The sequence below is a fragment of the Bos taurus genome, chromosome 5 (assembly GCF_002263795.3).
Source record: "Bos taurus isolate L1 Dominette 01449 registration number 42190680 breed Hereford chromosome 5, ARS-UCD2.0, whole genome shotgun sequence".
Taxonomy (NCBI): Eukaryota; Metazoa; Chordata; class Mammalia; order Artiodactyla; family Bovidae; genus Bos; species Bos taurus.
In genome coordinates this window covers 81263483-81288635 of record NC_037332.1, presented here as the reverse complement: position 1 = coordinate 81288635, position 25153 = coordinate 81263483, and the positions used below count along the sequence as shown (strand labels likewise).

General features: G+C 36.8%; 1 protein-coding gene across 17 annotated transcripts in view; it reads left to right on the top strand.

Annotated features, from left to right (window-relative positions):
* CCDC91 (coiled-coil domain containing 91) overlaps positions 1 to 25153 on the top strand; it is a 394283-nt gene that overhangs the window by 303861 nt on the left and 65269 nt on the right. For all 17 annotated transcript variants that reach the window (XM_024991854.2, XM_024991857.2, NM_001193032.1 and 14 more), the window contains one exon: positions 19381 to 19494. In XM_024991854.2, the coding sequence (XP_024847622.1) occupies positions 19381 to 19494 (114 nt within the window). The remainder of the gene's footprint in view (positions 1 to 19380; positions 19495 to 25153) is intronic.

Sequence of the window (25153 nt, the reverse complement as noted above, 5' to 3'; positions counted from 1 at the left end):
TGCACCTATGTAAGTCAGCGAACTTAGTCTGTAAATTTTGTATGTATTCTGACTGCTCCATCAATGAACCGTTTCCCTATTCTTCTTCCTCTTCTTGGGCATCCCTAATTCCCTGAGACAAAACTATTGAAATCAGGCCAATTAATAATTCTTAAATAGTCTCTTACTGTTTAAGTGAAGGGAAGAGTCACACTTCTCTTACTTTAAATCAAAAGCTAAAAATGATTAAGCTTAGTGAGGGACGTTCTTGCTGAGTTGCTTCAGTGGTGTCCAGCTCTTTGCAACCCTATGGACTATAGCCAGCCAGGCTCCTCTATCCATGGGATTCTCCAGGCAAGAATACTGGGGTGGGTTGCCATTCCTTCCCCCAGGGGATCTTCCCAGCCCAGGGATCGAAGGCATGTCAAAAGCTGAGACAAGGTGAAAGCTAGGCCTCTAACACCAAAGAGTTAACCAGATTGTGAATGCAAAGGAAAAGTTCTTCAGGGAAATGAAAAATGCTACACCAGTGAACCCACAAATAAGAAGAAAGCAAAATAGCTTCATTGCTGATATGGAGAACGTTTTTCTGGATAAAATATAAAACCAGCCACAACATTCCTTCACAACAAATCCTAATCCAAAGCACGGCCCTGACTCTGTTCAGTTCTGTGAAGGCCAAAGGAGGCAAGGAAGCTGCAGAAGAAAAGTTGGGAGCTAGCAGAGTTTGGTTCATGAGGTTTAAGGAAAGAAGCCTTTTTCATAACATAAAAGTGCAAGCTGAAGCAGCAAGTGCTGATGTAGAAGCTGAAGTGAGTTATCCAGAAGATCTAGCTCAGATAATTAATGAAGGTGACTGCACCAAATAACAGATTTTTAGTGTAGATGAAACAGCCTTGTATTAGAAGAAGATATCATTTAGGACTTTCACAGCTATAGAGAAGAAGTCAGTGCTTGGCTTCAAAGCGTCAAAGTACAGGTGACTCTTATTAGAGGCTAATGCAGCTGGTTAAGTTTAAGCCAGTGCTCCTTTGGCCCTGAAAGTCCTCAGGCCCTTCAGAATTATTCCCAATTTACTCTGCCTATGCTTCTTATAAATGGAACAACAAAGCCGGGATTACAGCACATCTGCCGACAACATGGTTTACCGAATATTTTCAGTTCTCTGTTTCTACTACTCAAAAAAAAATTTTTTTTTCAAAATATTACTGCTCTTTGACAGTACACCTGACCACCCAAGAGCTCTGACGTACAAAAAGATTAATGGTGTTTTCATGCCTGCTTAACAGACTATCCATTCTGCAGCCTATGGGTCAAGGAGTAATTTCAACTTTCAACTCTTATTATTTGAGAAATAGAGTCTGTAAGGCTACTGACAGACTGATTTTTTGATGGATCTGAGCAAAGTAAATGGAAAACTTCTGGGAAAATGTCACCGTTCTAGATGCCATTAAGAACATTCACATTCACGGAAGGAGGTCAAAATATTGACATGTAGGAGTTTGAAAGAAGTTGATTCCAACCTTCCTGGATAACTTTGAGGTATTCAAGACTTCAGTGGAGGAAGTAACTGCACATTTGGCTAAATCAGCGGCAAGGGTTTTTGAAGATTGACTCCAAATTTGTTAGTTCTACTCCAGGTAAAATGTTATCAAACAGTATTCCAAATTACAGAGACTGTGAAAGGAAGTCAGTCAGTGCAGCACACTTCATTGTTCTGTCTTACTTTAAGAAACTACCGCAGCCACCCCAGCCTTCAGCAGCCACCCTTCTGATTAGTCAGAAGTCATCGGCCTTGAGGCGAGACCCTCCACCAGCAAAAAGGTTAAGACTCTCTGAAAGCTCAGAGAATGTTTAACATTTTTTAGCAATAAAGCTTTAAACAAAGGCATGTATTACTTTAGACATAATGCTGTTGCACACTTAATAGACTGTAGCAAAGTGTAAACCTAATAACTTTTATATGCCCTGAGAAACCAAAAGATTTTGTGACTTGTTTTATTCCAATATTCATTTTATTGCTGTGATCTGGACCCAAACCCACAATATCTCCAAGATATGCCTGTATTTAAAATCCTAGAGAAGGCAAAATTAGCTTGAGAGGAAAGAAATCAGTAGTTGATAGGGAAGAGACTTACATAGCAGGGGGACATTTGAAGATGATGAAAATGTTTTAATCATAATTGTAGTGGTGCTTACATTTGATTTGATAGAACCATATCAAATTATATATTTCATACTGATCATTTTACTATATGTAAATAATATTTTAATGAAGCTAATTTTTAAAAACAAACGACTACCAAGAATAAATTATTGGATAGATAGCAACTTCAGATGGTGACTTCATTTATCAGTACTATGGTGAGAAAAAATTTAGTTTTATGGAGATAACATCTAATTTGTGCACACTAAATTTGAGGTATGTATTCATAATCCAAGAGGAAATATTGAGTAGGCAGTTATAAATATGAGCCTGGAGTTCAGGTGAGATGTCAGGGCTGGAGACCAAAATTTGAGATTAACAAGTATATAAATGATATTTAAAAGCAAATAAAATCTGGACAAGACTTTACATGACATTCTTTTATGGAACTTGGCCATTTTCTAACTAGAAAGAACTATATCCACTTTAAATTAACTGTGTAATAGTAGAAACAGACTGATTACTGTATCTCAGATGAAATTTGGAAGGTATTAAAGTTATTGATGCTTTCTGTATCACACTATTACCAGGGTTGATCAACCACCCCTTCATCTACATTTTCTGGGAAGCTCAGAGCCAGCAGCACAATAGCAGCTCCTGCCACCCTCTGCCCAGCTCCTGTCTAGTTTCAGAGGCCACCGCTCATTCTGTCTGCTAGTTCTTTGGCAGCTGGTTGAGAAACATCAAGCCTGAAGAACTACTGTCCTGGGAACTATAAACTGCTTGAGTACTGACTGAAGGGCCTGGCTTTGTGAAGCCTGGAATGTTTTCATTAATTCCAAGATTTAGGTCACTCCACAGCACTCAGATATATCTTTAATGGAAAGAATTCTGAAAATAAAATTTGTAATTAGCAGCACTTAACATCTTGGCCACTAAGTCTTACTCAAATGTGGAGAGGATAGCATGTGGCAAAGCAAAAAGCAATCAGGCTTAACTTAAGCAACATCATTTACTTCTGAGAAATTCAAGGGGAAAAACAGCTTTTGCTTCCCAATTTACTTCTAGATTTTCTCTGTATTAATACTGACTTTAACTGAGGAGAGAAATGTTAAACTATGACCCAAAACACACTACCTAAGGATTGTGGCACACATTTATCCAAATGTACTTGAGAGATGACTTGATTTGATTTGGCCTTGTTCGTAAAGTAAGACCAACTCACTGTTGATTGTAGACTTGCACTTTTTTTTTCTGGTATACTAAGGAGAAAGCGTATGACTCTGGCTTATTTGATGTTCATATTAAATTAATTCTGTGTTTCTTAAAAATCTTTGTTAAAGCACATTTGTTATTGACACCAAAGTGGGCAAAAAGAAGAGAGTCATTAATTTTGCTGTTCTAGCAAAGTCCTGTAAAAAGACTCCAGTGCATACAGACACTTAAACTATGTCTGACGTTGAAAGCTCTTCATAATAGTTTATAACCACAGCCACAGTAATTTGGGGTTATGTTTTCCCCAGAAGCCACAGACATTACAATCAGTGGTTAAATTTTCTTTAAAAAATTTAGCATTGCCACCTGACCCTTCTTTTTAAAAAGGAAATAACGTTTCTATTTTAACTTAGCAGGCCAGATAGTTTCACAACACTGAAATAATTTTTCAGTATTGACTTTTTTTTTTTTGGATTCATTAGTTTTAAATTTTTTTATGTACTGAATTTTGATGGTAACCTAGTTAGATATAGGTAAAATCTTAATTAGATTTTTAATTGTCAACAGTATTGTATCTAGAGACAGGTGAACAATAGTACATCAGCTTACCTTCTCATCTCTCAAGACTTTTTCCTCCTGTTACATTTCCTTTTTATTCAAGTAGTGAAATAGCCATCTACCAAGTTAGCCAGTGCAGAGAAGGAACTCCTCCTAAACTTTTCCTCTCTTGTCTCCGTTTCACTACCTTTAAATCATTAAAGTTTTCCCAATTTACCTGTTAAATAATCCTTAAACCTATACACTTCTTTCCTACCCGCTATCATTGTCTTACTTAGGGTTCTTATTGCTTACCTTGACCTCTTATATACATTTCTTTGTTTCCAGTTTTGTCCCTTTTCAAATTGGAATAATGTCAGTGCCTCCCATAGTCTGTAGAATATACGTAGAATGATCGACAGATCTTTCAGAACATAAAATATAAGTCTTTTAGTGACCTGGTCTCCACATTTCCAGCTCATATTCTGCCTCTCTGCTTCACACTTCATGCTTTTTGTACCATCCTACTGGTACACTTACTAGCCTGTTTATGATGTGTGTTAGGTGCTCAGTCGTGTCTGACTCTTTGCGACCCCCTGGACTGTAGCCCATCAGACTCTTATCTCCATGGAATTCTCCAGGCAGGAATACTGGAATGGGCAGCCATTCCCATCTCCAGGATATCAAAACTGGGTCTTTTGCATTGCAGACAGATTTTTACCATCTCAGCCACCAGGGAAGCCCCATTTATGGTACTGGGCCTTTAGCAATACTGTGCCTTCAGCCTAGAATGCTATGGCTTTCCTAACTTTCAAAACCCTCTCTTGTTAATAACTTAGTTTTTTTTTTTTAATTCAGTAAATTTCTTTGTCCATTTCTCAGATTAAATCAAAGTTCTTTCCTCTTCATTGGCAGTATTTAACTCTATAGTGCCTAACCATATTAGGATCTGGATCATCATATTATTTAATAATATTAAATTATTATTATAATTAAAAAATATATTTTTTTAATTATTTTTTTTTTTTTTTACTTTACAATATTGAATTGGTTTTGCCACACATCAACATGCATCTGCCATGGGTGTACACGTGTTCCCTATCCTGAACCCCCCTCCCACCTCCCTCCCCATACCATCCCTCTGAGTCAGCCCAGTGCACCAGCCCCAAGCTACCTGTATCCTGCATCGAACCTGGACTGGCGATTTGTTTCTTATATGATAGTATACATGTTTTAATGCCATTCTCCCAAATCATCCCCCCCTCCACAGAGTCCAAAAGACTGTTCTATACATCTGTGTCTTTTTTGCTGTCTCACATACAGGGTTGTCGTTACCATCTTTCTAAATTCCATATATATATGCGTTAGTATACTGTATTGGTGTTTTTCTTTCTGGCTTACTTCACTCTGTATAATAGGCTCCAGTTGCATCCACCTCATTAGAACTGATTTAAATGTATTCTTTTTAATGGCTGAGTAATACTCCATTGTATATATGTACCACAGCTTTCTTATCCGTTCATCTGCTGATGGACATCTTTACTATATTATCAGCACTTTAAAAATAGGAACTGCGTCTTGAACAAGCTGCAAGAGACTGTGAAATGGTTCTGGACCGGCACTGTTTTAGGAGAATCGTTAATCTTTCAAAAATGAACTTGATCTCTGATAACACAGTTTGGCTCTCTTAAGAGTTTTGCTTGCTTTTAAATGGACTGTATTACTAAAAGTAGGATCACCTAAATTAATGCTTTGGCTATTATGATCCCTTTTTAAAAAGTATGCATTAGATTGTCTGTTGGTTGCCAAACTGAGATGATTGTTACTACTATTGAAGTTTAATAAAGTACTCAGAAAGAAATCTGGGCAAAAAAAAAGGATAATGAATTTCAGCTTCAGAAAAGTGTTTACTTTGAACAACTAGTTTGAATTTGTTGTAAGGTAGTGATGAATTTCTGCATGAGTAGTAATAGGAATTTTTTAGTCACAGTACAGCACACACTCTCACTGGTCAGATGGAAACAGCACATTCAGTTCCATATACCATGTTTTAAGAAAGACATTTCCAAATCAGAATGGGACTAACTTAAGACATTTATTAGTGCTTCCTCAGCATCTATTCCTCTCTTCCCAAAGTGATACTTTTTATTTCCTAGCCATGTGGTTTAGGTGAGATTTAACCTACTTTCTAATCTAGGCATAAGTCCTTATTTACTTAGGCTAATGATTATATTCCATCCCCATGTTAGAAGGTTCCAAGAATTCACACAAATTCTGAGTCAAGCCTATAAGACTACATTTGGGACTTGGATCCTCAAGTACGTAAACACTCTCATTCACAGAAAAAAATGAGAAAATCTTTGGAACTGTAGGTGACCATCTTGGGACCATATGTGTAGAACTTTTTCTGCAAATGGAGCCAACACCAAAGGCAGAGCTAGGGAGAGAGATCCCCATCACATTGCTGGAACCTGTATTTCTTTTATGTTTTTCTGTGTGAGACTGAATTATTTTTAGACAGTTTGTGCTGAATTTTCTGTTACCTGTGATTGAAATAACTAACTGATTGCCAAATAAATGTGCTAAGTAGCAAATGGGGTTAGATTTGAGTCCTAGCTTGTGACTGTGTTACCTTGACCAATTTTTAAAAATGTATGAGGCCCCACTTCCCACTTTACAGTAATAATAATACCTGCTTTGTAGAGTTGCTGTGAGACCTTTAAAAACATGTTTTTCAAAAAGAATAAAAACATACGTCGATTGTCGAATAAAAACATTGATAGATTATAAAACAGCTTTAGACACCATAAAATATCATGTAGATATTATGTGGTATTGTGGTCAAGTCAGTGACAGAGCAGGAAACTTTGCCATATAGTTTTGAAGGAATTGGAGTACATAGCTCAGAGAAGAGGAGAATAAAGATATGAGAACATTGTTCACATATTTGAAGGGCTGCAGTGAAGGGGTATTGTTGTTTGTTTATTTGAAGAGAGACAGATTAGAAGAAATAGGTGAATAATTTTAAATTGCCCAGGATGATAAAAAATCATTAGATCACAGGTTATCTAGCAACAGGTGTATAATTTTTATCCAGGACTCTGAAGAAAGGATTAAGTAGGAGACCAAAGAATATATATATATTGAGAATATCATTTCTACTGTCCTTTTTTTGTTATAGAATATCTCTGTTCCTGTGTCAATAGGAATTACCAACCCTGCAAATTTGTACCCAGTTACTAACGCGCCCTAAATCTACCATTGTGTTAACATAATCATTGGAAATTCTTCCAGAAATAATTACTATAAAATCTCTTTAAAATATGTTTGAAATTTTTACATTGCCACTTTTTAAACATAATTAAGTAGTTTTACTGCTTTAAATCTCAGGGTATACCTGCCTCTCAAAATGGTTCTGAAGATTAAGTGAAAAATGCACGTTAGTTTTCTTACTTTAAATACCAAATATCATTGCTTTTTTAGTTTTTAATACTGTTTACAGTATGTTTTGCTTAACTCTGCTCTTCACACAGACCTCTATTAGGTCACCGAATCTTTAAGTACTGTTAATAAGTTTATAGCCCAGCATAAATTCACTTAGCTTACTTAGCATGTTGCCTGAAACATAAGATTTGTTGTAACTGAGATGACCACTGCTGTTGTTGATGCTGTTTATTTTACCATTATTACCACCACCTTTGTAGTTTTAACACCTAGAATATTACCATGTATGATAAACAGTGAGTGAGTGGCTAATTGCTGTGATTACTTCAGGCTATAGTTTCTAAACTGAATCAGGGTGCCCTGCACTGCAGGGACTTCACAAGGATGCTGCCTGGTATTTTAAATATTAAAGGACAACACAGAGAAGACACTTGAGATCTCTTGACTAGCTTGTCAATACTAATGACAGTCTTACATTTCTTTCTATTATTATCATATCTTAGCGAACGTGGGTTTTAGACGTTGCTATGATAAAAAACAATTACCATGCAAATATCATTGTGGAATAGGAAATGAAGTCCAGTCTTAAGTCAAGATTTAAGAAGTTGTACAATGCCTGACATGTACAAATTCCCATTAATAACTATGGTTAATAATAAATTAAAAGTATTTTTCTTTCCATTTTTTGTATCTTTTCAAATGGCTACTAAGGTATGTTCCATTAATAAATGGGACAATTAGGTGTTTCTTCTGGCCTAGAGGGCACCATGAACAAAATTACTGAGACAGCCAAACAAATCATGAACTGAAAAAGCCAGGGAAGCTTTAACCTAGGTATATCCACAAGACATACACTTCTTGTGGGGTCCACAAGAGGTGTAAGTTATAGTCCCTACCCTTAAGTAGGTTTCTTTGAATTGAGGAAACAAATTCACTCATTTGTTGAAGATTAATTAGGCATTTCTGCTGTGTACCAGGTACTCATTTTGCCAACAGAGTTTCGTACAGTCAAAGCTGTGGTTTTTCCAGTAGTCATGTACAGATGTGACAGTTGGACCATAAAGAAAGCTGAGTACCAAAGAACTGATGCTTTTGAACTGCGGTGCTGGAGAACACTCTTGAGAGTCTCTTGGACAGTGAGGAGATCAAACCAATCAAACGTAAAGGAAATCAACCCTGAATATTCATTGACAGGTTGGAAGCTGAAGCGCCAATATTTTGACCACCTGATGTGAAGAGCTGACTCATTGGAAAAGACCCTGATGCTGGGAAAGATAGAAGGCAAAAGGAGAAGAGGGTGTCAGAGGATGAGATGATGCTGAGGCTGAAGCCCTAATAATTTGGCCACCTCATGGGAAGAGCCGACTCATTGGCAAAGACCCTAATGCTGCAAAAGAGTGACAGCAGGAGAAGAAGGGGGCGACAGAGGATGAGAATATGAACTGTAATAATTAGAATCACTGATTTCAGTGAAAAGCATTATTCACTTCTGTGGCATTCTCAAAAATTAATAACCCTGTCTAAATGTAAGAGAAAAAAAACACCAATCCAAATTTCTTCAAAATGAAAAGTACTTTTCAACAGTGTCAATATAATAAGGAAAGACTGAGAAACTGCCACAAATTGGAGGAGATTAATGAGACATGATGTCTGAATGCAATATCTTACCCTAGTTTAATCCTGGAACAGAAAAAAGGCATTATTAGAAAAGGTGATGTATATGCTCAACAGAATAATCTATTGAGTGTAATCTATTTAATATTACCATATGATATTAATTTGTTAGCTTGATAAATGTACCATAGTTATGTAAGATGTTAATATTAGAAGAAGCTGTGTTAAGGGCATATGAGAACCCTTGTACTGTCTTTGTAAGTTTTCTGTACCTCTAAAATTACTTCAAAATAAAAAGTTTCATACATTTTTTTCTAACACATATCCAGATAAAAGACCAGGTTTATTAACTCCCTTGTAAAACCTCACTGAAATGAAAACTCTGAAATGGAGCCCTAAATTAGAAGTGGAGATGACTGAGAAGACAAATATACAACTTGCAGTGTACTCTGGGGAAACTCCCAAAGGCTTCCCAGTTGGTGGAACCAGGTATCTCTAGAAGTGAAATGAAGATGAAGCTTCACTTTGAAGGGGAGTTTGGAAGTTTGTGTAATAAACAGATCCCCACTCATCCTCTGCAAATTCTGTCAGAAACCTGGGATTAGTTCTCTGGGGGAAAAAGAAAAAGAAAGTGGAAGGTGTCTGGACCAGGGATCACCAAGCATACTTGAAGGTATAAATGCTATAATGAAATGGGATGGGAAGGGCAGCAAGGTGAAAAGTTTTCAGCTGCTTATTGAGAACCTTACCCATTTTTCCCATCACAGTTCTCAGAATGCTGAAAACCAAACAGGAAATTGGAATATTCTTTAACTGAGGCATCTAGGCAGCCCAGGATAAAAGACTTAACTGTATTGGTATCAGAAATCTCCCCAAGGAAACAACTCAGCCAGATTACTCTGCTCTTAAGATCACAGTCCATAAACCACAACTGCAAGCAAAGATATGTTACTCAGCGTTTTAGTGCTCTACTCTTTAAACATGAGCAAATAGTCAAGTATAAATAGAATACTCCTCATGAAAAGCAGAGATTAAAAACATTCTATGGAGACATGAAAAATTAAAAAGAAAAACACTATCATTAATTTCCTTAAAAGTAAGAGATTTTGCACCTATGAAACAGGAAGAGGGTGCCTTTTTAAAAGTCAAATGAAAGGATTAGAAATTTACAATACAATAGAAAGTTTAAAAAACAGCATCAAGAGTCAGAAGATGAAGTGTTAGGAGTCTTCCAGAGAACATTGTATAAAAATATGAAGAAATGGAAAATAGAAGTGAAAAGACAAGGAAATTAAGCAATTGGTTCAGGAGATTCTTTTGCTGAATCACAGGATCTTGAAGGGAAATAAAAAGCAGTAAAATGCAGTAAATATATTAATAATAGTATGAAAGTAAATCTTGCAAAATTGAAAGACATGCGTTTCTAAATTTTAAGATACAAGTTTCTAGGTAGGGCTGTTACTAAGTTTATCATTAAATTTTTGAGCAGCAAAGGCAAAGAAAATACATAAATGTTCTCATAAGAGGGACACATTTATGCAAATGATAATGAATCAGAATGTGTAAGCAGACTCCTCAATAACATTGAAAACTGCACAAATTTTCCCTAGAAAGCTACACTCAGCCAAACTATAATTTAAGTGTGAGGATAGAATGAAAGCATTTTCAAGACAAAGGAAATACCAAAACTTACACTTCTCACCTACCTTTTTCTGAAGAATCTCCTGAAAGAGGTACTCTATCAAAACAAAGAAAGACGTGTCTTTTCTGAGGAGTCTCCTGGAGGAAGTACTCTATCAAAACAAAGAAGTAAAGAAAGAAAAAAGAATCCAGTGGTATCTAGAAAGCTGATAAGCTCCAGAGAGATGTAGCCAAACCCCTAGAAAAATCATGGAAATCCCACAATAACTGACCTAGAGAATGACCAATCCTGGTTGGAGATATGTCCTGGAGATATGTCTCTAAGAAGGTAAACAGACTGCTTGATAGCTTTGAATGTATTGAAAAGACATATAGACAATTAGATAAGAATTTTGGAATTAGTGTTTAATACATATTTGCTTAAGCCAGTATAATGTGGCTGCAGTAACACTGTATCATTTCTGAGCCCGTATCTTAAGAGACATTCCACCCTTTCTTTTACAATTCTGTCCAGCTGCTATGTGAAAAATCCCGAACTAGTCTGCAGGAGATAGGAGCCCATAGGAAGGAGAAACAAGCCAGCCTACTGTAGGCCATCATTGTAGCAGCAGCCAGATTGGGACCCACCAGTTGATGGCAGATACATGGGAGAACCCAGCCAAGACCAAAAGAACTGTCCAGCTGAGCCCAGCTCAGGTTGCCAGCTTACAGAATTATGAGCTAAATCGGGGATTGGCAAGCTTTTTCTGTAAAGAGCCAGTTAGTAAATATTTTAGAAACTTATGGGCCAAGAGGCTTAATTGAAAATATTATGTAGGAGCTTATGTTTACACAAGAAACAGCAAATATTCACAAATTTTTGTTGATGAAATTCAAAATATAATAATATTAATTTTTCATAATGTGCATCTACTTGTGTTCTTCGCTAAATTGTGTCTGACTCTTTGCAACCCCTTGGACTGCAGCACACCAGGCTTCCCTGTCCTTCACTACTAGTGAGAAGAATAGAATTTTCTTTGGAAAGAATAATATTTTGCTTAATTGTGGTTCCATTAAGTATTCCTATCATCAAAAATGATTACAAATACTTATTAATGCTGGTATCTAATGAAACTCTACATATTTCATCTTTAAGAATGTCTTTCACACAAATAAGTACTGGAAAATATTGGTATCAGTCAGTGAGTATATAATTTTAATTGAGTGTATTCATTACTTGAGAAGCATTTGTAGAATTAAATTCTTCTCATTTTGCATATCATTACATTGCAGATTGATTATTTCCAACTGAAAATTAGATGGAAGCTCCTCAGTTACCTGGCAGATGAATTTTGAAATATGGAAATTTCATCTGCAGTTAGATCAATATGTGAAAAGCACTGATGGAGCTGTAATGTGAGCTCATAAATTTATCTAGGAATTGAAGTCCTACTTCCTTAACTGTTGATACTAAGGAACTGCATAAAGTAGGCTGACTTATGATTCAGATATTCATTTACTGAGGTGCAATTCCACAACCACATGCAACTTTTAAAGTAATACTAATTAAATAATTATGACGAGTAGAGACACTACTCTGCGGACAAAAGTCTGTGTAGTCAAGACTATGGTTTTCCCATTGGTCACGCACAGTTTTAAGAGCTGCACCATAAAGAAGGCAGAGTGCCATAGAATTGATGCCTTCAAACTATAGTGCTGGAGAGCACTCATGAGAGTTCCTCAAACAGCAAGATCAAACCAGTCAATCTTAGGGAAATCAACCCCAAATATTCATTGGAAGGACTGATGCTAAAGATGAAACTCCAGTATTTTGGTCATCTGATGTGAACAGCTGACTCATTGGAAAAGTCATTGATGCTATGAAAGATTGAGGCAGGAGGAGAAGAGGGCATCAGATGAGATGGCAGGATGGCATCACTGATGTAAAGGAAATGGGCAAACTTCGGGAGATGGTGAGGGACAGAGAGGCCTGACGGGCTGCAGTCCACGGAGTCACAAAGAGTCAGACCTGACTGGGTGACAGAACAACAACAGCAATGTATATCATGTATAGAATCAAAGTAAAGCACATTGTTGCTCTAGAAAATATTTGATCAGTTTAGTTCAGTTCATTTCAGTCACTCAGTCATGTCCGACTCTTTGCGACCCCATGAATCGCAGCATGCCAGGCCTCCCTGTCCATCACCAACTCCCGGAGTTTACTTAAACTCATGTCCATTGAGTTGGTGATGCCATCTCATCCTCTGCCATCCCCTTCTCCTCCTGCCCCCAATCCCTCCCAGCATCAGAGTCTTTTCCAATGAGTCAGCTCTTCACATGAGGTGGCCAACGTATTGGAGTTTCAGCTTTAGCATCAGTCCCTCCAGTGAACACCCAGAACTGATCTCCTTCAGGATGGACTGGTTGGATCTCTTTGCAGTCCAAGGGACTCTCAAGAGTCTTCTCCAACACCACAGTTCAAAAGCATCAATTCTTCAGCGCTCAGCTTTCTTCACAGTCCAACTCTCACAACCGTACATGACTACTAGAAAAACCATACCCTTGACTAGATGGACCTTTGTTGGCAAAGTAATGTCTCTGCTTTTGAATATGCTATCTAGATTGGTCATAACTTTCCTTCCAAGGCATAAGCGTCTTTTAATTTCATGGCTGCAATCACCACCTGCAGTGATTTTGGAGCCCAGAAAAATAAAGTCTGACACTGTTTCCCTAACTATTTGCCATGAAGTGATGAGACCGGATGCCATGATCTTAGTTTTCTGAATGTTGAGCTTTAAGCCAACTTTTTTACTCTCCTTTTTCACTTTCATCAAGGGGCTCTTTAGTTCTTCAGTTCCTGCCATAAGGGTAGTGTCATCTGCATATCTGAGGTTATTGATATTTCTCCCGGCAATCTTGATTCCAGCTTGTGTTTCATCCAGCTAAGCATTTCTCATGATGTACTCTGCATCTGAGTTAAATAAGCAGGGTGACAGTGTACAGCCTTGATGTACTTTTTTCCCTATTTGGAACCAGTCTGTTGTTCCATGTCCAGTTCTAACTGTTGCTTCCTGACCTGCATACAGGTTTCTCAAGAGGCAGGTCAGGTGGTCTGGTATTCCCATCTCTTTCAGAATTTTCCACAGTTTATTGTGATCCACACAGTCAAAGGCTTTGGCATAGTCAATAAAGCAGAAATAGATGTTTTTCTGGAATTCTCTTGCATTTTTGATAATCCAGCAGATGTTGGCAATTTAATCTCTTGTTCCTCTGCCTTTTCTAAAACATTGTACAGGAGACAAGGATCAAGAGCATCCCCAAGAAAAAGAAATGCAAAGAAGCAAAATGGCTGTCTGTGAGGCCTTACAAAAAGCTATGAAAAGAAAAGCAGCTAAAAGCAAAGGAGAAAAGGAAAGATATAAGCATCTGAATGCAGATTTCCAAAGAATAGCAAGGAGAGATAAGAAAGCCTTCCTCGGTGATCAATGCAAAGAAATAGAGGAAAACAGTAGAATGGGAAAGACTAGAAATCTCTTGAAGAAAATTAGAGATACCAAGGGAACATTTCATGCAAAGATGGGCTCAATAAAGGACAGAAATGGTATGGACCTAACAGAAACAGAAGATATTAAGAAGAGGTAGCAAGAATACCCAGAAGAACTGTACAAAAAAGATCTTCACAACCCAGATAACCTCAATGGTGTGATCACTCACCTAGAGCCAGACATCCTGGAATGTGAAGTCAAGTGGGCCTTAGGAAACATCACTGCGAACACACCTAGGGGAGGTGATGGAATTCCAGTTGAGTTATTTCCAATCCTGAAAGATGATGCTGTGAAAGTGCTGCACTCAATATGCTAGCAAATTTGGAAAACTCAGCAGTGGCCACAGGACTGGGAAAAGTCAGTTTTCATTCCAGTCCTGAAGAAAGGGAATGCCAAAGAATCCTCAAACTACCGCACAATTGCATCTTCTCACTTGCTTGTAAAGGACATGACCTTCATCATGACCTATTTAATTGTAACATTATAGAAGGTGATTCTAGTAAGGAGTAGTGGAAGAATTAGTAAGTAGCACTCTTTCTTCCACACTTAAAAAACTAGTTATATAATAAAGTGGATGTGATTTTTTACACATATTTTATTTTTAACAAAATATATTTAGGATGAGAAGTGTCAATATATTTTAACAAACTTACCAAAATACATATGCAAATGGATGTTTTTCCCTCCAAACTGTTAGTTTTAGAGCAGTGCTTCTCAACTGAAGATGATCTAGTAAGCAAAGACCAAGTATACTGCTTACAACAATACTCCCATCTCCACCCCCAGCAAGGAATTGTCAGTAGTGCCAAGGTTAGGGTATGAATCATGCCTTAGAAAATATATCATGTTTCAGGATGTGCACATTACTAAAATATTCTGGAAAGTATTCTTTCAGAATTGCCTTCTTTGAGTGTATTCATTAGTGGCAAATCATCATCCCTCGTGAAGTATATTTTATTTTAGACTAAGTCTCATGATTCACAGGGACAATATAGTTCATTCATGGAATTCAAGAAAACATGCAGGCAGATATTCACAGACACGTGAACATGCATACAAAATTCACTGATTGTTTCTTGTTCAGAATTTAGTTAGAAAATGAAAGGTTTAATCTTTTTAATGTCATATTCAAAGATATTTATTTATTGAAATAAATGAAATAATAAAGTTTTTTTTCCTTTTTTCATTTATATTTTATATTGAAGCATAGATGATTAACAATATTGTGTTATTTTCAGATATACAGCAAAGTGATTCAGTTATACACATACATGTATCTATTCTTTTTCACATCCTTTCCCATTTAGGGTGTTACATAATATGGACCTGAGTTGCACATGCTATTCAGTAGGTATTTGTTGGTTGTTGTTATTAAGTTGCTCAGTTGTTTCCAGTTCTTTGCAGCCCCATGGACTGCAGCATGCCAGGCTTCCCTGTCCTTCACAGTCTCCCAGAGCTTGATCAAACTCAAGTTCAATGATCGGTGATGCCATCCAACCATCTTATCCTCTCTCATCCCTTTCTTCTCCTGCCTTCAACCTTTCCAGCATCAAGGTCTTTTCTAATGAATCACTTCTTTGCATCAGGTGACCAAAGTACTGGAGCTTCATCTTCAGCATCAGTCCTTCTAATGAATATTCACGATTGACTTCCTTTAGGATTGACTGTTTTGATCTCCTTGCTGTCCAAGGGACTCTCAAGAGCCTTCTCCAACACCATAGTTCAAAAGCATCAATTGGTCAGTGCGCATTCTGCTTTATGGTCCAACTCTCACATCCATACATGACTACTGGAAAAACCATAGCTTTGACTAGATGGCCTTTGTCAGCAAAGGAATGTCTCTGCTTTTTAAGTATGCTGTCTAGGTTGGTCATAAATTTTCTTCCAGGAAGCAAGCATCTTTTTAATTTCATGATTGTAGTCACGATCTTCAGTGATTTTGGAGCTCCCCAAAATAAAGTCTGTCACTGTTCCTATTGTTTCCCCATCTATTTGCCATGAAGTGATGGTACCAGATGCCATGATCTTTGTTTTTTGAATACTAAGTTTTGAGCCAACTTTTTCATTCTCCTCTTCCACTTTCATCAAGAGGCTCTTGGATCCTCTTCACTTTCTGACATGAGGGTGATGTCATCTGCATATCTCAGGTTACTAATGTTTCTCCCGGCAATCTTGATTCCAGCTTGTGCTTCATCCAGCCCAGTATTTTGCATGATGTGCTCTGCATAGAAGTTAAATAAGCAGGGTGACAATATACAGCCTTGAAGTACTCCTTTCCCGATGGAACCAGTGCATTGTTCCATGTCCAGTTCTAACTGTTGCTCCTTGACCTGCATATGGATTTCTCAGGAGGCAGGTAAAGTTGTCTGGTATTCCCATCTCTTGAAGAATTTTCCAAAGTTTGTTGTGATCCACACAGTGAAAGGCTTTAGCACAGTCAATGAAGCAGAAGTAGATGTTTTTCCGGCACTCTCTTGCTTTTTCTGTGATCCAGCGTATATTGGCAGTTTGATCTCTGGTTCCTCTGCCTTTTCTAAATCCAGCTTGTACATCTGGAAGTTCTTGGTTCCTGTACTATTAAAGCCTCGCTTCAAGAATTTTGAGCATTATTTGCTTGTGTGTGAGATAAGTGCAACTGTACAGTAGTGTGAGCATTCTTTGGCATTGCCTTTCTTTGGGACTGGAATGAAAGCTGACCTTTTTCCAGTCCTGTAGCCAATGCTGAGTTTTCCAAATTTGCTGGCATATTGAGTGCAGCATGTTAACAGTATCATCTTTCAGGATTTGAAATAGCTCAACTGGAATTCCATCACCTACACTAGCTTTGTTTATTGTGATGCTTCCTAAGGGATACTAACCATTTGTTGGTTATCTGTTTTAAATATAGCTATGTATATATAGATTTCACAACCTTGACTGTCACCTAACTGCCAGCTGGGGAGGAGAGAATCAAGGGAGACTTTCTTTGTAAATATTCTTCTTCAACTCAAAATTTAAGAAAGAAGGAGCCTCAAAAGTATGGACTGAGCAGACTGTATAAACTCTTAGGCCCGTCCACCCTAAAGAAAAAAAAATTTTTTTTAACTGAAGAACATAGTAGCTAACTCTCTTCATCTTTTTCCTGGATATTTTCCTTTTATTTAAATTGATGGTTTTGTCTTCAAACATTTCTAGTCAAATTTGACCCTTACTAGATAGAAATTGTGTTTGATATTCAATATGATATGGATTTATCTTCTATATTCAACTAGTCTAGGTCTACAATAGTTTTAAAATTATAAAACCCTTGAAAAACAAGGCTTTTTGCAAATGCTGTCCTGAAATAATGTGAAACTATTTATACTTTTAATTTACCCACGTAGTGTGAATATTCACACCCTTCATCACAGAACTATTTATTGTGTTTTATTTCAGGGGGCTTAGTAACATATGTATTAACTTTTTGACTTTATAAAATCTGAAAAGTTTCAAGTTCCAAATTAGTATGTGTGTAACCAACAGGAATTGTAATAGTAGGTGCTTTTATTTGAAATAATCTTTTTGTCTTTTTTTTTTTTTTTCAAAAATTACTATAGCTTTTCATAATGAGGTGTCACCTCATACTGGTTAGAATGGCCATGATTTAAGAGTCTACAAATAATAAATGCTGGAGAGCATATGAAGAAAAGGAACCGTCTTACACTGTTGGGGAAATGTAAATTGGTGCATCTGCTATGGATAACAGTATACAGGTTCCTGAAAAAACTAAGAGTTATCGTATGACCCAGAAATCACACTCCTGGGCATATATACAGAGAAAACTCTAGTTTGAAAAGATGCATGCACCCCAGTGTTCATAGCAGCACAGCCGAAACATGGAAGCAACCTAAATGTCTGTTGACATGAATGAATAAATGTGCTGTGTTCACACATACACACAAACACACAATATGGAATGCTATTCAGCCATAAAAAACAAATTAATGCCATTTGCAGCAACATGGATGGACCTAGAGATTGCCAGTGAGTGAAGTAAGTCAGAGAAAAACAAATATCACATGATATCGCTTACATGTGGAATCTGTTCATGATACAGATGAACTTATTTATGAAACAGAAACTCACAGATATAGAAATTAAACTTATAGTTACTGCAGGGGACAGGAGGAGGCATACATTTAGAATTTGGGATTAACAGGGCTTCTCAGGTGGCTCAGTGGTAGAGACTCTGCCTGCCAATTCAGGAGACATGGGTTCAATCCCTGGGTCAGGAAGATCCCCTGCAGAAGGAGATGGCAACCCACTCCAGTATTCTTGCCTGGGAAATCCCATGGACAGAGGAGCCTGGTAGGCTACAATCCAGGCGGTCACAAAAGAGTCAGACCCAACTTAAGTATGTATGTGTGTGTGTGTATAAAATTGGGAAAAACTAAACCAAAACATGTATACACAACAACGTGAAGGGTCCTCAAGAATAGCAAAATGAGGGAAATACTATTGACAAATATCAAGGCATTTTCTGATTGCCTGTTCAAAGAAAGATACTACCTGTATAGACAAAAGGAAGTTAGATTTTGTAGCATTCTTCCAATCTATGAAATGATATATTTTAGCACAAAATATTTCTTAGTTTTTGAGAAGTGTTAATATTTATTCTTTAGAATTTTAGCCGTCTTTCTCTTTACCTGAAAATTTGAAATCTCTCAGGGTCCTTGATTACTATTTCAGCAAAATGAGTAGTACCACTTTTCTTCCTAGATTTCTCATTTCAGATATTAGGACACAGAGTGAAGTTTTTACCTCTCATTCATGGTGTCCAGCTCTAAACGTCTTAACCTGGCAGGAGGACTAAACTATCTGTAAATCTTACCACCCAGACCACACTTGATATTGTGTGATGGAAAAGCTTAAATGTGAATAAAACAGCCTAGAACATCAGGGTGTTCTTGGAAGAATAAATACAAGTTGGAAGTCTTATGTGAATAGTGCAAAGTACAGGAAGGCAATCAATCATGTAAACATCAAATGAAAGGTTGGTAAGGAAGCCACTGGAGTATTTTAGGCTCTCCCTGCAATAAATGGCTTACTCCATTTTTTTCCCCTTTCACTCAGTTTGAAAAAGTGAATTCTGTGGAATCTGTTCACAGAACCCAAAAGATGCTGTAAGTTCTTATTCCTGTTTAAAGACATGCTTTGAAAAGAATAAGTTCAACCCATTGAATGTTTTTAGTTTATATAAAATGGGCCCAAACATGTCATAGCACATACCTCCCTGAGTTTTTTTCATCCTTCCACAAACAGGAAACAGTTAAGGCAGCAATAATAGAAGAGCAAAAACGAAGTGAAAAGGCTGTGGAAGAGGCAGTGAAGAGAACAAGAGATGAACTGATAGAGTATGTAAAGGAACAGAAAAGGGTAAGTATCCCCTGAAGGGTTTTAATTTGTTCTTCCATAAACTGAAGCATTGGCTTCCATACAATAACATTAAATTTTAAAATATTTAAAACATCCTTTTTCATCTAATTTAGGAATCTTCATCTAATATTTTTTCTGGTATAAGTATATATTCTAATAGTTATATCTGTAAACATAAATTCCATTTGTTAATAAAAAAAGCACTGAATAATTTCCTGCTGGATTCCCAGAAATGACCTATTTTCAATTTGACTTTACACTTAAAAAGAAAGTAGACAGGTTTTTGCTGTTATAGATTTTTTAAGTTTTTGCCATAAGTTTGTTATTTCTTATGTAATGGTTGTCAAAATTTGTATGCACTCTTTAGGCCTTCGGACTAGGTTAACAACATTGTGGTTCTAATAGATAATACAGTTATCAAATTAGGGCTCTTCTGCCATAGTTCCATTTTGAGAACAAAATTCAGAATATGCTAGTCAGAATTTATAATGCATATTGAAGCTTTACAAAATGAATGTCATTTTGGTACAATGTGATTTTATTAATTTGTAAGTCTGAGCAGTAGCTGAAAATAATGTATTTAATAGCTTAATTTTTAGACTTTTCAACAAATCTTTATTTTTTTTTAGTATCCAGGATGAGAATCACTTAGGATGAGATGTTTAATGGTAATCTCTGTAATAAGCATGTTAAATTACAGTATATTATACAATAAGTTATATGGTGAATTCTCACATACTATTTTATGTCTTATTTATATGTTTAGTATAACATAAATATTAAAGGACTATGTATTACACAATATATGGTATTATATAACATAATAAAATTATAAATAAAGCTTAAAACATAGTGTATATGAGGATATTTGGCACAGGTAATGGTTGTCAGAGTAAGAAACCAAAGATTACTCTTCAGTTGGCAGTTAAGTAGAAGAGTAATGACACTCCTAGGAATGTCATAAGAACTCATGATACCACTTTAGTTCCATACTCTTAATTTAAAATCAATTTTGGTATAATATAAAGAAAATTCTTACCCCTCAGTAGCTACCATTAGGTTTCAACAAAGAGTTTTGTCAGCAGAGCGAAAAAAAAAAAAAATTCTAAGTAAGCTTTCCAGATTAATTGACCACTCACAGAAACATTTCATGTGGGATTAAATATCTGTGCAACTTATCTGAAGATGTTTTTAAAAGTAATTTAACCCCCCTGAAATTTCTAATAGATACATAACCCTCAGAGGAGTGACTTAGCTGCTAAAGAATCCGCCTGCAATGTGGGAGACCTAAATTCGATTCCTGGGTTGGGTAGATCCCCTAGAGAAGGGAAAAGCTACCCACTCCAGTATTCTGGCCTGGGGAATTCCGTGGATTGTATAGTCCATGGGATCGCGAAGAGTTGGACACAACTGAGCAACTTTCACTTTCAGAAGAGAAAATTCTGAGCCAGATGTCATCAGCTGACCTTTCAGGAAGTGATATTTTCCCAGAAAACTCCTATTTACATGTGTATTCTCAAGGAGTTTATGTTAAATAACCTACTTCAGAAGCAGTCATACAAGAAAATAATTATAGATGCTTTCCACATACACACAGGAGTTGTGATAGTGAAAGAACACAGACTTGAAATAAATTCAGGGTATTGTGGATGTATCCTTTAAAAAAAAAAACTGAAATATAGTTCATTTATAATGTTGTGTTAGTTTCATGTGTACAGTAATGTGATTCAGTTTATATATATGTGTGTATATGTATATATATATATATTTCAGATTCTTTTCCCTTAAAGATTATAACAAAATATTGAGTATAGTTCTTTGTGCTATACACTAGGTCCTTATTGGTTATCTGTTTTATATATAGTAGTTTGTATATGTTAATCCCAAACTCTTACAGATGTATTCTTTTTAATCATCTTTTCTTAATAATATATGGCCAGTTCTTATTTGAACATTTAATTTGGATAAGAAATTATGTAAAATAGCAAACTTATTCATAAGGGTGTCTTAGGTGAATATTTCTTTGATCAAAATTGAAATTTTCTCTTAAAAAACTTAAAAATTGAATATTACTTTCTGCTCAAAAGAAATCTTGTGGCTACCATTAGAAACATTTAAAATGAGAACAGGAAATGCCTTTACAGGAGTCATCTGGTTCCTTTGTGAGATAATTAACCCTTGACGAGAACTGACAATGATCTCTGCCATTTAATGTGTGATCTTGCAAATTATATTAAAGGATTGTGCTTACATACTCAGTCATGTCCAACATTTTGCAACCCTATGGACTATAGCCCCCAGGTTCCTCTGTCGGTGGGGTTTCTCAGGCAAGAATACTGGAGTGGGTTGCTGTTTCCTCCTCCAGGGGATCTTCCTGACCCAGAGATCAAACCCACATCTTTTGCATTGGCAGGTGGATTCTTCACCACGGAGCCACCTGGTAAATCCATATTAAAAGATTCAGTTCAATATCAGTTCAGTCACTCAGTCACGTCTGACTCTTTGTGACCCCATGGATGCAGCCTGCCAGGCTTCCCTGTCCATTACCAACTCCCAGGGCTTGCTCAAACTCATGTCCATTGATTTGGTGATGCCATCCAACCATCTTATCCTCTATCATCCCCTTCTTCTTCTGCCTTCAATCTTTCCCAGCATCAGGATCTTTTCCAGTGAGTCAGTTCTTTGCATCAGGTGACCAAAGTATTGGAGCTTCAGCTTTAGCATCCATCCTTCCAATGAATATTCTGGACTGATTTCCTTTAGGATTAACTGTTTTGATCTCCTTGCTATCCAAGGAACTCTGAAGGGTCTTTTCCATCCCCATAGTTCAAAAGCATCAGTTCTTAGTGCTCAACTTTCTTTATAGTCCAACTCTCACATCCAGACCTAGCTTTGACTAGATGTACCTTTGTCAGTAAAGTAATGTCTCTGCTTTTTACTATGCTGTCTAGGTTGGTCATAGCTTTTCTTCCAAAGAGCAAGCATCTTTTAATTTCATGGCTGCAGTCACTGCCTCATGGCTACAGTGATTTTGAAGCTGAAGAAAATAAAGTCTGTCACTGTTTCCATTGTTTCCCATCTATTTGCCATGAAGTGATGGTACCAGATGCCATGATCTTCGTTTTTTTGAATGTTGAGTTTTAAGCCAGCTTTTTCACTCTACTCTTTCACTTTCATCAAGAGGCTCTTAGATCCTCTTCGCTTTCTGCCATGAGGGTGATGTCATCTGCGTATCTGAAGTTACTTATATTTCTCCTGGAAATCTTGATTCCACCTTGTACTTCATCCAGCCCGGCATTTCACATGATGTATTGTGCATATAAGTTAAATAAGCAGGATGACAGTATACAGCCTTAACATACTCCTTCCCCAATTTGGAACCAGTCCATTTTTCCATGTCCGGTTCTAACTGTTGCTTCTTGACCTGCATACAGGTTTCTCAGGAGGCAGAAAAGGTGGTCTGGTATTCCCATCTCTTGAAGAATTTTCCAGTTTTATGTGATCCACACAGTCAAAGGCTTTTGCATAGTCAGTGAAGCAAAAGTAGATATTTTTCTGGAGCTCTCTTGCTTTTTCTATGATCCAGCAAATGTTAGCAATTTGATCCCTAGTTCCTCTGATTCTAAATCCAACTTGAACATGTGAAAGTTCTCAGTTCACATACTGCTGAAGCCTAGCTTGGGGAATTTTGAGTATCACTTTGCTTGCATGTGAGATGAATGCAATTGTGTGGTAGTTGAACATTGTTTGGAATTGCCTTTCTTTGGGATTGGAATGAAAACTGACCTTTTTCCAGTCCTACAGCCATTGCTCGGTTTTCCAAATTTGCTGGCATATTGAGTGCAGCACTTTCAAACATCATCCTTGATATTTTTGAAATAGCTCAGCTGGAATGCCATCACCTCCACTAGCTGTGTTCGTAGTGATGCTTCCTAAGACCCACTTGACTTCGCATTCCAGGATGTCTGGCTATAGGTGAGTGATCACCTATCGTGATTATCTGAGTCATAAAGATCTTTTTTGTATAGTTCTTCTTCATATTATTGCCAGTTCAGTTCAGTTCAGTCGCTCAGTCATGTCTGACCATTTGCAACCCCACGAACCACAGCATGCCAGGCCTCCCTGTCCATCAATAACTCCTGGAATCCACTCAAACCCATGTCCATTGAGTCGGTGATGCCATCCAACTATCTCATCCTCTGTCGTCCTCATCTTCTCCTGCCCTCAATCTTTCCCAGCATCAGGGTCTTTTCCAATGATTCAGTTCTTTGCATCAGGTGGCCAAAGTATTGGAGTTTCAGCTTCAACATCAGTCCTCTCAATGAACACCCAGGACTAATCTCCTTTAGGATGGACTGGTTGGATCTCCTTGCAGTCCAAGGGACTCTCAAGAGTCTTCTCCAACACCACAGTTCAAAAGCATCAATTCTTCTGCACTCAGCTTTCATTATAGTCCAACTCTTTCATCCTTACATGACCACTGGAAAAAACTATAGCCTTGACTAGACTGACCTTTGTTGGCAAAGTAATGTCTCTGCTTTTTAATATGCTGTCTAGGTTGGTCATAACTTTCCTTCCAAGGAGTAAGCGTCTTTTAATTTCGTGGCTGCATTCACCATCTGCAGTGATTTTGGAGCCCAGAAAAATAAAGTCAGCCACTGTTTCCCCATCTATTTGCCATGAAGTGATGGGACTGGATGCCATGATCTTAGTTTTCTGAATGTTGAGCTTGCCACCTCTTCTTAATATCTTCAGCTTCTGTTAGACCCATACCATTTATGTCCTTTATTATGCCCATCTTTGCATGAAAAGTTCCCTCAGTATCTCTGATTTTCTTGAAGAGATCTCTAGTCTTTCCCATTCTATTGTTTTCCTCCTTTTCTTTGCACTGATCACTGAGGAAGGCTTTTTTATCAATCCTTGCTATTTTTTTGAACTCTGCATTCAGGTAGGTATATCTTTCCTTTTCTCCTTTGCCTTGAGCCTAAAATATTAGTATCTCTTTATGTTAGATAAACTAGTTATCACCTTTAGAAGTGTTCATTAAATCACAACAGTTATTGCAATATTAGATTCTATTTGCACCAAAGTTCCACTTCTCTATCCTTCTTCACTTATATAGTAAGAACAATAAATTTAATTTATTAAATAAATTAACATGATTTAGAATAAACACGATTGTAATAGTTTATTTGACTCATGTTACTAGATTCATAGATGATCAAAACTAATTTAATTAATATATTAACAGAAAGTTTATTACTTTCACTTCGGGACTTGAGAATTTTTTAAATAACACACATTGTGGAATACTTTTAACATTTGAATGTTTCCACCTCTCCAAATAGAAAAGCTATAAAAAAGGAAAGTGGCTAGAATATCTAAAATGAAAACACCCACTATGAGATTTTTTTTTTAATTGTATTTTATTTTTAAACTTTACAATATTGTATTGGTTTTGCCAAACATCAAAATGAATCCTTATATATATAACTTTTTAAAAATTAAGATTCTCTATACTCTTATTTTTTTTGAAATGGATTTCAGTGTTTCAAGTTAATTTTTATGAATTTTGGAGGCTTGCAAAGTTTTCACATGCACACAAAAAAGACGTCTCATAGCTTAAAAAGTAATACTTAGAAGAAACAAAAGGTTTTTT